This window comes from Cupressus sempervirens, chromosome 9 (genome assembly GCF_028749045.1).
Source record: "Cupressus sempervirens isolate cs-2001-9-10 chromosome 9, ASM2874904v1, whole genome shotgun sequence".
In the NCBI taxonomy this organism is placed as follows: domain Eukaryota; kingdom Viridiplantae; phylum Streptophyta; class Pinopsida; order Cupressales; family Cupressaceae; genus Cupressus; species Cupressus sempervirens.
This window is the reverse complement of record NC_143126.1, coordinates 548,964,374-548,979,542: the sequence shown is the minus strand read 5'-3', so window position 1 is coordinate 548,979,542 and position 15,169 is coordinate 548,964,374. Positions and strand designations below refer to the sequence as shown.

The window sequence follows — 15,169 nt, the reverse complement described above, 5'->3', positions numbered from 1 at the left end:
ATAGTAAAAATGTGTTGGAAGATTGGACTCTATGTTCATGATAGGGTGATTGACTATTGGACCCTGTTCAACTATTGAATCCTAGTTTTTTTGGACGGTCAATGGAGGTAAATGTAATGGCTAAAGTGGCGCAATGCCTAAGAAGCATCTATGCAGTCAATGAAATTCTCCAAATAAATTAATTTTGACGATTTAAAAATAATTTATAACTTATTTTACGACACTTTTTTTTATTTAATAAAAAAATTATATAAAAGAAGATTTAGTTGGCTAGTTAGCCCGCTAGTGGGTGGTTTTCTATTTGAGAATAAATTAGCCAATTTGGACCCCACATGCACTGAGATTAGCCATTAAGCGATGCTTTTTAACTTGCTGTTTACCCGTAAGCTATGCTTTTTAGTTTGCCGTTTAAACGTTCCCTGGGCAAATCGCTGGTTTTAATTTTACGCGATTGCAAACCCTAAAAACTAAAAGAGGCGGGATTCGAAACGATGAAGTATTCGGCTGATTTTTCAGAGTACGAGGAATGAGGAGAAAGGCGAGGGAATAGTAGGGAATACTAGTAGCGAGAAGTATATATTTAAGACAGAGAGCGGGAGTGATAAGGGCCTCCAAAAGCACCACCATGAAATCTTCAGGGTTAGTTGCCTCAGTTCGCCTTAGCTCTTGATTTTTTAGGAAAGCTCATAGCATTGCATAACGTAGATTGTAATAGAGTAGCCTCTGGAGTTTGTCATTGACTAACATAAACATACCTCTTGTTCATATAGAGCAAAACTTTTCATTGGAGGACTCTCATGGGAAACCACTACAGGTATTTGTGATAAAAAAAAAAAAGTATTTTGGATTGCAATGAGATTTGTATTTAGGGTTTTCATATTGTTAATGGTGGCGCAGAGAAAATGGTGGAGCATTTCAAAACGTATGGGGAAATAATAGACTCCGTGATAATGAAAGATCGAGGTACTGGTCACCCTCGCGGATTTGGCTTTGTGACCTATTCCGACCCTTCTGTTGTGGACTCTGTCATGCGTGACACTCACACATTGGATGGAAGAACTGTGAGTTGTGCTAAATTCCTAATTCTTTCTATTCTACATTGCACCCTCATTTTAAATCATGATGGCCAGTGCTGAAGGCTGTTCGTCTTTATAAAGGAGGCACATGTTCAAATTCAGTGCTGCTCAGGGTATATGGACAGTATATGAAACATATGGCGAATATGCCTTCTTTTAAACTCAGGGTTTCCTTTACCAAATTGGTGCTTTGACTCCCCATGACAGTTTTCTTGAATCATTGTGCTACTATCTGCATGGTATGCGAGTTCTTAATTGATATTGTTGCTATGTTCTAAAAGGAGAGGTAGTTCAAGTGCCATTTTCCAAAGAGAGAGAAATTGTGATGCATCAGTAACTGATGCACCAACATAATCATGGTATAGCAACATAATCAATATAAATAAAGCACTGTATTCTCAAACATCAAAAACCATGGCCTAGTCTGAAACAAGTAGCTAAAAGTCTCAGTCATCAAAATAAAATAGTCTACAAAAAATCCCAAGGATTGACATCTACCTAACATTTTCCGGATCAACATCCCATTGTGCTACTGGAGTCTGTTGATGTGGGTTGGCCTTCAGGTCTCAAGGCACTATGAATCGCAACTAGTTTTGTAGCTTGTTTTTAAAGTTTGTTTCTATTAATGGAATGCATATCGTGATAGGTTGACCAATTCCTCTCTGAAGTAGAGAAACTAGCAATCTGTGAGATTGAATGAATGGAAAGTTGTTTCAAATTCAGTTTGTCCTTTCCATAAAATTTCCACCAATAGTGACACTTTTTTTTCCTAGCCTTTGGTCTGCAGAATTTAAAACCTTGAAGATTGACAAACTGAAGCCACTGCTCTTGAAGAATGGGTGCTTGATTGTTATTATACGGCTTAAGAAGGGCTTCTATTAGCTCCTCTATCACATCTTCATCCTTTAGAGGAAGCATTCGGCTAGCTCTAGGTGCATTCCATTTTGAATTAAGAGCATAGACAAGCATATAAAGAGGAGTGTTCATTTTGTTCCACCTCTTTGTAGTATGCTCCTTATACAATTGCAATTCATTGTCCTTTTGATGAATTGCTCGCTTCATCTGATCAAGTGTGCTGCAAAAGTCTCATAGATCTCTCCTTGGCCATGAAATTCTATATCTGTATAGTGTATTAACCCAGCAACTGGTGATATGGTAGAGAAAATATGCCTGAAAGCAGCATTTAAAATTTAAAAATTATAAGATACAAAGTAAAACAGTGTAATAAACTCAAAAGAATCAAATTTTCAGATTTGTTACTTGATATTGGCCCACGAGGTGTCATTAAGCACTCTTCGTCTAACTACCTTCTCTTCTTTTATCTTGATTGAGCTCGCTTTTTGCAAATCTCCACAAATAACCATGCATTGTAGAGCATCTTGCACTTCAACATTCTCTCTAACAAAATACAATAGCTAGCATATCTATTCTCAATTGGTTTGAGGAATTGTTATCTGAATACTGACATAGTGAAGTGTGATGTTTATGTACAAACTTGCCATTGTTACCTTCACCCAATCTATTTTATCAGTCTCTTTCAAAGCATTATTTAAAGCATGTGCACAATATGAAGTTCAATAAATATGTTCATATGTGTTCTCATTCTTCAAAATAACTTACAAACACAAGTTGCATTTGGCACAACATTAGTTGGCAAAATCTATGGCTTACTTTGAAATGGCAGATTGGAAATTAACGTCCTTAAGTTTCCCAAAACAATTAGTAGCTCTAAGAAAGTATGAACAAACACAACATGTAACGATAATATTAATGAGTGACCTATGTCGAATATCAATCCACCCATCTATGACAATGTAATGACCAATCCTAATCCATGTTTGTGTCATCTCTTCCATTATCGTGATTGCGTTTAAATGATGTTTGTCAAGGTTGGAGATGCACAATCTATGTTCTCCAAGGAGTGTTTATGAGGATGCAATTGTCAATAGATCTCACAAAATAGTTTTGAAATAAGGTGACATTGTCAAATGAAATGGAAGAGCATGTTTATAAAACAATTGGCTATGGAATGATCATCTTGTTTACGTTTACGTTTTTTGCATATTCATGACTTCATACGCATTTTTTCTAGTGTAACACGGGGACGTGTCTCCCCCCCCCAAATGGGGTCGTCTCGGAGACGGGGACGTCCTTGGGATAGGGGGATGTGCGTGCTCGAGATGCCACTTAGAGCGCCATCTCCGCCAGAGACAATGAGACGTCTCTGAGATTGGGAGACGTCTCCTTTGTGTGGGTGCGGGGGGACACGAGGAAGTCTCCTTTATTGCAGGGGGAACCAATGAAGTCTCCTTTATTGCGGGGGGATGTGACGGAGTCTCCTTTATTGTGGGTGCGGGGAGACTTTTAGTTTTTGTTTGCATTATAATATTATATACTGATTTCGATTTCATGATTCATGGCACATGATACTTATTGTAATCATCTTTATGTCATGACTCATATGATTATTGATTACTTTTAGATAGTAGAACCTAGATACTCATACCATTGATCTGAAGACTAATATATAGACTAATATTTGCTGATGTTCAATGTCAATGTCCATTGTTTGTTTGTCATGTGATCATGAATCACGATGTTCTAGTTCAAAACTTCAATGCAATGTTCAATTTTAATTTTTTATTGTTTAAGTTTACTATTTTTTACATCTTTATATGATTATATCAAGTTATATTGTATAATTATAGTACATATTTTCATAACTAGCTTTTAAGTACCATATGTATAATATATACACCCTTGCTCCCCCTCGACACCCCCCGTCCCTCGCCCCCTCGCTGTCCCCAAATCAAGGATCCTTTGTCCCCTTGTCTCGGAAACTTGTCCCGCCATCCCGCTGTCTCCTGTTTCCCAGGGCGGTGTAACTATGATTTTTTCTCATTGACAATGGTCTTCCTTTTCCCTCTATGGGAACTTTTTCTAAATTATAGTTTGGAAGAGACATGCAAATCAGTGGATGAATGTTTCTTATTGTGAGTTGGTAAGAATTTTATCCTCACTCATTTTAGTGGCTTAGCCAACTGTGCCATTTCAACCTACTATTCCAATGTTACAAACTTTAGCACTTTTTCCACTCTTACTTGTAACAGACTCTTCAACACTTTTTCACTCTTACCCAGTTGATGGCCTATAGCCCTACTATTGTTGAGTGTTGCAAACATGACAAAGCCACTTCCTATTGTACCATTTATTTTTAAGCTTGTTGGTTCTCACATTCATGGCAAATTGAAACTTGGTTTCCCGGGTCTTTTGCAAATTTTTGGAGAGAGGGTGAAGGGCATGCATACTTGTCTTGTGGAATGAACACCGAGGTTTGATTTTCAGAAGTAGAAGAAGTGTTTGCTGATATTTTGTTATAACTCATTTTCACTTTTACTACCCTCCTAACCTAAGTCATAGGATACGCTGATTTTCATCTATGAAGTTCAAAGTTCAGTGATTTTTTTAATGGCGAAACAGTATATTTATAATCACTGGTTCAAAATAGCTCTTGGAGAAAAGCACTAGAAAAGAAAAACTCTGATCATTGCCTAATACAAAAAGGATGCAGAAGAAGAAATATTGCATCAAGAGAGAGTATCTATGAACGCTAATGAATCTTGTCTCTATGGTTCCCAAATCGAGAATATTGTGATTACAAAGAGGCCAAAACTCATATGAATACAATTCATTGTTTGGTGTCGGAGACAAAAACCAAGAGCCAAGCCAAAAACTATCATAAAAGTTTCCATCATTGATCTTCATCCAAAACTCCAATTGAGCACAGTATTAGAACGTCATTTGATGCAAGTGCAATCCAAGACCCTGAACTGCATACAATATCTCAAAAGAACAAGTGAGATCCAAAAAAGTAAAAACATGTGAAATCACAAAGAAGCTGTGATTTACTATCAAATAATATAAGAGAAGGGCTCATCATATTTCAGCGAATTTTTACCCTTTCCGAACTTCATCCAGATTTTATGATATTTAATAGAATATTGTCATTTATAATAATATTACTTTATTTTAAAATAATATTGAGTTATTTAGTTAATTTTTTTAGCAATGTCAAACTATTTTGATAATTTTGTGGATATATTACTAATATTTTAAAAAATAAAATTATAAAAGTTAAATTTAATGTTGATATTTTCCTGAATTATTACCCTTGCGGCATTTCATCCGAATTTTATGATTGACGAACTCAATTTTGAATTCAGACCTTGTGACTTAGCTTGTAGCTGTCACTATTGCTCCCACTCATTTTGTGGTTGAAAGTCTGAAATCAACTCAATGAAAATGTTTGTCAATCTACAAATTTACTAACAAGCTAAAGACTTAGATAACTAAAAACATTGGCATACCTTGGCTGTAGCTTCAGATATACAGCTGAGAAGTTGTTTCAGACTTGAAGCAACACGAAACTCAGTCCTGTATTTCCTCCAATTAGTCCTATCTCTCCTCTTAATTCGTCTGATCTCTTCTCCAAGGACCAAATACTCACAAGGAGCAAAAACCAAGTAAATGAATGCAAAAAAAAAGGCAAAATGGTTGATGGTTGGTGTTTTGTTTTAGCTTTAAATTTTTAGGTCATTTTAGGGTTTTATTGTGGCATGGGAGTGCTTGTGGAACTTTGACACCACACTAGAAGAGAAAATATGCTTTTTTTTCTTTTTTAAAGTCAAAATAGGCCTTGGCCAGGGGAGACAGCTAAGTGTCCCCAAACAACATGTGGCATTTAACCCAAGTTTCCAGACGGGGACAGTGTGGGTATCTACAACTTCGAAATGCGTAGGGGAAGGGGATGTCAGCTTGCAGGGTCGAAGATGGATCTTCATGTATCCTTGGGTTACTGTTCTAATTATGTTCCCTTAGCTAAGAACTGCACTGTTGAGTACAGTTTTTAGTTGTGGGAAGATATCATTCTCCCTCCCCGCTTTTCAATTTGTTCTGTCCTTTTGTCACTGATTTACTATGGTCCGCCCTTTGGTCACCAATAGTAATTTTATCCTCTCTTTCCTGTTAAATGTCATGTCCCTTTTTCAAATAATTAAAAATAATAAACTTTGCTAAGGCAGGCAGGCTCCAAAAAGGTGAAGTTTCGGCAAAAGGGGCTAATCTTTGGAAACCAATGGACTAATAAATAAAAATTATTATTAAATTATATTTTATTAACCCCTTTTGGACGTGAGTTAGGGTTATGCCCTTTTTTAAGAGGTTTGGAGGCATTTTGAGCTCATTCCAGAACTTGATTTTTGCTCATTTCTTTGTTGTTTTTCAGAGGCTGCCAAACCTGTGGAGAAAGAGACCCAAGAACGGGAGTTTGCAGGTTTCCAGGAAGGCTAAAGACGGGAGTTTGAAGCTATTCCATGTGTATGCTCATGCAGAGTTTGCCTTTGTGCTGAACAGTGAAGATTTGTGGGTTTTCGAGTGTGTTTTTTGTAAGAGTTTGGTGTTTCAGGTTGAGTATTTCATAACAGTTTGGGTTGCTGCTGTATTTCAGACTTTAGGATGTTAAAATAAAGCTGAATATATGTATTGGGACGTGGTTAAACTTCTGAGATAGATTATTGGTGTTTTTGTGGTGTTTTCGAGCATTTTTGTGCTAATTTCGGGAGCCTGATGAGCATGGTTTTTGTCCTACATTTGGGAGCTGTTTTGTAAATGCTATATAGTTCTGGAAATGTCATTTTGTAAGCCATTATGTTGTTGAAATTTTTGTAAAAATGTCCATTTTCAGATTTATTAATGATATGTGAAGTTGTGAAGTTTTTTGGCACTATTTCGGACATACCCGATTTGGGGTCTATTGAGAAATTGGTAGATCTTTGTAATATCGGTTGTTTGATTTTAAAAATCTGATTAGAGGCTTGAAATATCATATAAAATCAGAGAAAGGGACATTTCAGTGGTATCAGAGCAATGATCTTGCTAGCCTGAGAGTTTGTAGAAGTTTGCATGTCAGTTTTGACAACTACCCAGATCTTGCATGTCATAATTTATGCTTGCATCTTGCTTCTAATCAGTTGCATGTCAAAATTTATGGTCGCATGCAACTAAGTGAAAGAGAAAAAAGATATTTGCAGCGAGAAAAGAATAAAGAAATTTTGATCAAACCTCTAGTTGAAAGTAAAAGTACAAAACCCAAGGAAGGGAAAAGTATGGCTGATCCAGATGAGATGGCAAAGAAATTCTTCCAAGACATCCAAAATACTCAGAAGCAAACAGTGGATAGTTTGGCAGAAACTAGAGAGGCTTTGCGAATATTGATAGAAAAACTACAAGGAGTTGCATCTATTAATGAGAAAGGGAGCATTTCAGAGGAGCCAAGAAATTTGAAATCCACACCATCTAAATCAACCAAAACTATTTTCTTGGCTGCAGATGAGCCACCAGTACCAAATCTAGCCATTAATCCCGTGGAAGAGGTTAAAGGTAACTTGATTGCATTAAGAGCTACTTACAATGGCTTAGATGATGACTTTCGTAGTTTGGTTCCTTTTAGAGAATATGTGGATATGATGAACACTTTGATGCCCAAGAAAGAGAACAGGAGGGAGCATGACATAAGTGGAAGAGAGCTCAAAAATAAAATAAGCAAGTTTATAGCACCTACTTTTGATGGAACAAATAAAATTTTAGCTAGAGCATGGCTACAAAAATTATAGACTTTCTTCACACTTAACCCCACGAAGGAGAGTGATGCTGTTCAATTTGCAAGTCTACACTTGGAAGATGCAGCCTATGATTGGTGGTATCATGGAATGACTACTCAAGGTCATGATCAGGTAACTACATTTGATGATTTCAGTCAAAGAGTGATAGATAGATTTGACCTCAAGGATGATGATGAGTACTTTAAAGAATTTCAAAGTTGAAGCAAACCAAATCAGTTAATGAGTATATAGAAGAGTTTCAAAAAGTGGCTGTTATGGTACCTGATATGAGTGAAAAGAGAATTGTTTATCTTTTTCTTGATGGTTTAGAAGATTCTGTTAAGGGTTTAGTTAAGGTTTTCTCACCCTCAACCTTACAGGAAGCTATCAAAAGAAGCTTGCAACTTGAAACTTGCGTGCCTATGAAATCAATCACTAATCAAAAACCCCCAAATCTTTGGCAACATAAGAGAAATTTTCAGAAAAAGACTTTCCCAACACTACCACCAAAAGATGTGATAAATGTGGCAAAAAAGAAGGTAGATGAAGAGATTAGGAGTGAATTACGAAGAAAAAAGCTTTGTTTTACTTGTAGAGAACCATGGGTTCCAGGACACAGATGTTTGGGGAAAGGTCAAGTGCACTATATTGAAGTTGCTTCAGAATCTGATTCAGATGAGCATGAGGAATTTTATGATACTAAGGAGGAGGTAGAAGAAGAGAAAGAAAAAGAAATCAGCAAGGATGGGACTTTAGCAACATTATTAGGAGTCCCAAGATACCATCCCTTTCGAATTCGAGGGGTACTAGCAGGGCAAAGGTTGATAGTTCTTCTTGATAGTGGGGCAACTCACAATTTTATTGATGAGAGATTTGTCATGAAAAGAGGGCTTAAAGCAGAAGATTTTGAGGGATTCAATGTTACTGTAGCTGATGGATTCACTATGCCTTGCACACGGGTGGTGAAACAACTCAAGATGACTTTAGGAGATTATGAGTTATGTGATGACTTCTATGTGGTTGGTATTGGGGAGACAGATCTTGTATTGGGTGTTCAATGGTTGCACTCTATTGGAGGCTATTACATGAACCATCAAACTATGGAGTTTAAATTTCATTCCAATGGGAAAGAAGTCATATTGAGAGGTTTATCGAATGGAGCACCTAAGGCGGTCTCTGCAAAGAGGATGGAGAGGACTTTTTGAAGAGGACAAGTAGCATGGGCAGCAGGAGTCATAATCCATCCAACAAGCTCTCCAAAGAATCAAGGTAATTTCCATTTTGAAATTCAAAATATTCTTGATAAGCACAGTATAGTTTTCAATGACTTGCCTCCAGGATTACCACCAGATAGAGGTTTTGGGAATGTTATAGAGTTAGAACAGGGTGCCAAACCAGTTATAACAACCCCATACCGCCATCCAAGAGGTTATAAGGAAGAAATTGAAAAAACTATTAAAGAACTCCTGGACATGGGATTCATAAGGCCTAGCTCTAGTCCATTTGCATCATCTGTGGTACTTCTCAAGAAAAAGGATGTTACAATGAGAATGTGTATAGACTACAGGGCTCTAAACAAGAAGACCATAAAAAATAGGTATCCCATACAACGCATAGATGAACTCATTGATGAGTTACATGGTGCTGTATACTTCTCAAAAATTGACTTAAGATCAGGGTACCATCAAATCCGAATGAGGAGTGAAGATGTGGAAAAGACTGCTTTCAGATGTCACTATGGGCATTTTGAATTTCTTGTTATGCCATTTGGCCTCACTAATGCACCTGCAACATTCCAATCTTGTATGAATAAGGTATTCAGCCAGCATCTTCGAAAATTTGTTTTGGTATTTTTTGATGATATCTTGATTTACAATAAAATATGATAAGAGCATCTAAAGTACATAGACACTGTTTTGGGAATCTTGGAGCAACAATCCTTCTATGCTAAGCTATCTAAATGTGAGTTTGGTTTGACAGAGATCTTATATTTGGGACATATTATAAGTTCTAAAGGAGTACAGGTTGATCAACAAAAAATCTAGGCAATTTTGGATTGGCCTCCACCCACTAATCTTACACAGTTGAGAGGTTTCTTCGGGTTGTGTAGCTACTATAGGAGATTTGCCAAGGGATTTTCTTAGCTTGCTGCCCCCTTGACTGATTTGACAAAGAAAGGAGCTTTTGTTTGGACAGAAGAGGCACAAAAAACATTTGATAAGCATAAGGAGGTAATGAGTTCATGCCCTGTGCTTGCAATTCCAGAGTTCTCTTTCCCTTTTGTTGTTGAATGTGATGCTTCTGGAGAAGGTATAGGGGCTGTCCTAACTCAAAGGGGACATCCAATAGCATTTGAGAGTAGAAAATTGAATCAATCAGAGAAAGGTTACTCCATCTATGATAAGGAAATGTTGGCAATCATGCATGCACTTCATAAGTTTAGACAATATTTGGTATGAGGGAGATTCATTGTAAAGACAGACCATAATAGCCTCAGGGTCTTCTTGAACCAAAGGGATTTGAATGATCGTCAACAAAAATGGGTAAGCAAATTGCAAGCTTATGATTTTGATATTGAATACATGAAAGGAAAGAATAACGTGGTTGCTGATGCTCTCTCAAGAAAGCCCACTTTGTGTTCCTTATCATCTATCTCCGCTGATTGGAAAGTCTCCATAATTTTAGAGTATGCTAAAGATTCCTTTGCCACCAAGATTTTAGATAAGTTAGTGGATGATAACAGGTACAAGGTTGTTGATGAATTGATTTATTACAAGAACAGGATCTTCTTAGTGCCAGGATCAAAAACTAAGGAGAGAATATTGAGGGCCTTTCACGACACACCTTTGACTGGTCATCAGGGATACTTCAAGACATACATGCAAATTCGAGAGCGGTTTTCATGGAAGGGTATGAAGGAGGATGTCCTTAAACACATTAAGGAATGTATGGTATGCCAACAAAGCAAGAGGGAGCAAAATTTTCCTGCAGGGTTGTTGCAGCCATTTCCTATTCCTGAACAGAAATAGAAAAGTATTTCCATGGACTTCATCACTGGGTTGCCCAAGGTTCAAGGTAAGGATTGCATATATGTGGTGGTAGATAGATTAACTAAGTATGCACATTTCTTTCCTATCACATCTGATTTCAAGGCATCACAAGTGGCCGAATTGTTCTTTAAGGAAATTTTTAGATTACATGGCTTGCCTAGAAACATTGTTAGTGACAGGGACAGTAGATTCCTCAGCTCTTTTTGGAAGGAGCTCTTTCATTTGGTAGGAACTGAACTCACTCCCAGTACTAGCTATCACCCTCAAACAGAGATAGTTAATAAATGGATAGAGAGATATTTGAGGAACTATGTTTCAAATCAACAACATGCTTGGGTGAAATGGTTACACCTAGGGGAATATGGTTACAATACATCTCATCACATGTCTATTGGTATGCCTCTTTTTCGTGCTCTTTATGGTTATGATGCCCTTTTCTTTGTTGATCTAATACTTTTCGATAGCAGAGTACCTGCAGCAAGTGATTTCGTCAAGCGAAGCCAAGACATAATAAACTCCCTCAAGGATAATTTACAACATACACAGAACCAACAAAAGTTATATGCTGATAGGAAAAGGATTGAAAGATCTTTTGAGGTGGGAGATTTGGTATTTGTTAGGTTGCAGCCATATAAGCAAAGCACTTTGAAGAGGAGTGGGGCAGAGAAACTCAAGCCAAGGTTCTATGGGCCTTATAAAATCATCAAGAAGGTAGGAGAGGTAGCTTATGAATTGGAGCTCCCACCAAACAGAAAAATACATAATATTTTCTTAAATTTTGCCTAAAGAAAGTTCTAGGCCAGCAAACCGTAGTATCTACAGAATTACCACCTCTTGATGATGAAGGGAAATTAGTTTTGATACCAGAAGAGATTTTGGATACAAGAGAGAAAAGATTGAGAAACAGGAGCGTCATAGAGCATTTGGTCAAATGGAAAGGATTACCACTAGAGGATGCAACTTGGGAAGGAGCACATATTTTTGAGAATTCCAACCTTTATTGCTTGAGGACAAGCAATATTTGGGAGGGGAGGACTTGTCATGTCCCTTTTTCAAATAATTAAAAATAATAAACTTTGCTAAGGCAGGCAGGTTTCAAAAAGGTGAAGTTTCGGCAAAAAGGGCTAATCTTTGGAAACCAATGGACTAATAAATAAAAATTATTATTAAATTATATTTTATTAACCCCTTTGTGACGTGAGTTAGGTTTATGCCCTCTTTTAAGGGGTTTGGAGGCATTTTGGACTCATTCCAAAATTTGATTTTTGCTCATTTCTTTGTTGTTTTTCAGAGGCTGCCAAACCTGTGGAGAAGGAGACCCAAGAACGGGAGTTTTCAGGTTTCCAGGAAGGCTAAGGACGGGAGTTTGAAGCCATTCCATGTGCATGCTCATGCAGAGTTTGCCTTTGTGTTGAACAATGCAGATTTGTGAGTTTTCGAGTGTGTTTTTTGTAAGAGTTTGGTGTTTCAGGTTGAGTATTTCATATCAGTTTGGGTTGCTGCTGTATTTCAGACTTTAGGATGTTAAAATAAAGCTGAATATATGTATTGGGACGTGGTTAAACTTCTGAGATAGATTATTAGTGTTTTTGTGGTGTTTCCGGGCATTTTTGTGCTAATTTCGGGAGCCCGATGAGCATGGTTTTTGTCCTACATTTGGGAGCTGTTGTGTAAATGCTATATAGATTTGGAAATGTCATTTTGTAGGCCATTATGTTGCTGAAATTTCTGTAAAAATGTCCATTTTCAGATTTATTAATGATATGTGAAGTTGTGAAGTTTTTTGGCACTATTTCGGACATACCCGATTTGGGGTCTATTGAGAAATTGGTAGATCTTTGTAATATCGGTTGTTTGATTTTGAAAATCTGATTAGAGGCTTGAAATGTTATATAAAATCAGAGAAAGGGACATTTCATTAAATGACTTGGCTTCTTAGGTTTTGCCAGTATATTTCATTCATAATCCACAAACTATCTGGTTTTTTATTTGTTCAGTTCATTTTGATTCTTTTTGAAGTGCTAAATATTTGAGTTGCATAATTCCACTGTGCATGGTTACCAACAAGCAAAGTTCACATTCTTCTTGAATCACTATTTTTGTCTGTCTACACGTTTACTTGTCATTTTTTTGTATATACTGGCTTAAATGCAGTTCAAAATAAATGCAGCACAAATTGATCATCATTACTCTTAATTTTATTGTTCATTCAATCCTTTATGCTGGACAATGCCATTGTTGTTTGATAAAGTCGTTTTTTCCATTTATCAAGTTTTTCAGTTCAAGAGGGCTAATTTTTAGAGAGATTTTTTTGTGAACTGATTAAGCCTCTTATATGTCTTCTCTTGCAGTGTGGGATTTATCTTTTAAAACTTGATTCACCCACCTACAATTACCTGTTTCATTGTACCTACTAACCCTCTGTTTTTCATTAATTTTGTGCATAGCATGCCAATGCAAAATAAGTCTCAAACTTCTTCCTACCTCCTTATATATTTTTAATATTGTGGTAATTGTTATTGTATTTTAGATCTTTAATGTCTTTGATTGCCTAATGTTTAGCTATTCTTAGAAATTGAACGCCAGTAATATATTTATGAATAATGGCGTTCTTAGCAAGTTTTGTATGCTCAAGTTTGGCCTCTTATATTATGTTTGCTTGATTTTCACCAACATTTAGGTTGAGGTGAAGCGATCGGTTCCAAGAGAAAGCATGGACTTGATTAAGGGGCCAAAGACAAAGAAACTCTTTGTTGGTGGTCTGCCCACTTCGGTTTCTGAAGGTAAACATTACATATAAAAACCTCAGTATCTAGAGAATGGCTTCTTTACAGTATGTCATTTGGAAAAATCAGATTTTTCTGAATATAAATATTTCTGATCGAGTCCTTGTCATCAACAGAGGAATTCAAGAATTATTTTAAAAGCTATGGCAATGTTGTTGAGGCACAAATTATGCAAGACCGTAGTACAGGCCGTTCACGAGGATTTGGGTTTGTGACTTTTGATAGCGAGCAAACAGTTGAAGACATCCTTACCGAAGGAAAGACTCATGAATTTGATGGAAAGCAGGCAGGTTTATCTCTTAATTTATATTTCCTTTAGATTTTGTTTTTGACTTGTCTGTTAGATGCTGAAAAAGGTGTTGCCAGCTCTGTATATCAGGTTGAGATAAAAAAAGCAGAACCAAAAAATGCAGTGCAAGATTCTCGTTCTTCTCGTGCTGGTTCTGGAAGGGGTGGTTATGGAGCTGGCCAAGAGGATTATGGCTATGATGGCTATGGAGGCTACATGGGTGGGCACAGATCAGCTGTTGGTTATGGTGGTGGCTATGGAGGTGCTTATGTTGGTGGGTATGGTGGAGGTTATGGTGGTGGTGGTTTTGGAGCTGGTTATGTTGGTGGATATGGAGGTGGATTGATGGGTGGTTATGGTGTTGGTGGTGGTTATGACCCCGATGGTTATGGTGGTATGGCTTATGGAGGATACTCTGGTGGAGGCTATGGTGGTGGCCGAAGTGGTGGCAGGTATCACCCATATAACAGGTAGAAGATGCCAGTAAGCTGATGGCAGGATCCTGTATGATGACCTGTTTTTGGACTTGAACTTTTACACTCACAGCTGTATGAAACACTCAAAGCTGCATGCACTATGTATCTGGGGGTTTTGTTATTCTCATTAATTTCACTGTTTGAAGGCTAGACAATCTTAAATGATATTCACAACATATTTGTGAGGTCTGAGTGGAGGACAATTTTTTGTTGTTGAGGGTACTCTGTCTTCTGCTGTTACTTCAGTCTTGCTCATGCTCCGTTAATTAAATTGCAGTATTCTTTTCATTCATACTATTATGTTTTTACTTTGGTCAAGAAATTATGAGATGATAAAATTTCAAGGGTATTTCTTCTTCAAGATCATTATGTGATTTGGAATGTTGGTTTTTTAGCCTTGGATAAGTTTGCCAGCCTCACTCTTTAGTAGATGATTAAACGTTTCTAATTTGTTGGTAATTGCAATATAGAAATATTAATGATCATTTAGTGAGTAGAAATATTAATAATTAATAATTATTGAGTGAGTAATATATCTTGTAATTTGTGATGCTAGGCCGACTCTTGTATCATACAAGTTCAATGGAATCGTAATCTGTTCTTGCAAGACTTTGAGAATGGGGCAGTGTTACGGTGTCATGAGACACTGTTTCTGTATGGCACTTCTACAATATTTTTATAATGCACTATATTTTCTGAGATGTAGAATGAAAAGAAAACCAATTCAAATTAATACTCACACTTGTCATTTGAATAATATAGTTAATAAATAAAATTTTATTGTTGTTTTTGAAATTTTTCAAAAGATACAGTTATGCAATGTAGCATGTGAA

The 15,169-nt window shown here is 36.8% G+C and overlaps 1 protein-coding gene across 1 annotated transcript; it reads left to right on the top strand.

Annotated features, from left to right (window-relative positions):
* The first annotated feature begins 340 nt into the window (after window positions 1-340).
* LOC149539812 (heterogeneous nuclear ribonucleoprotein 1-like) lies at window positions 341-14,685 on the top strand. Its single transcript, XM_089801011.1, has 6 exons — window positions 341-639; window positions 771-814; window positions 898-1,061; window positions 13,466-13,568; window positions 13,688-13,857; window positions 13,951-14,685. Exons 1-6 carry the CDS (start codon window positions 626-628, stop codon window positions 14,332-14,334), a joined length of 879 nt encoding a protein of 292 aa, XP_089657137.1. The 5' UTR covers window positions 341-625; the 3' UTR covers window positions 14,335-14,685.
* The last annotated feature ends 484 nt before the right edge of the window (window positions 14,686-15,169 follow it).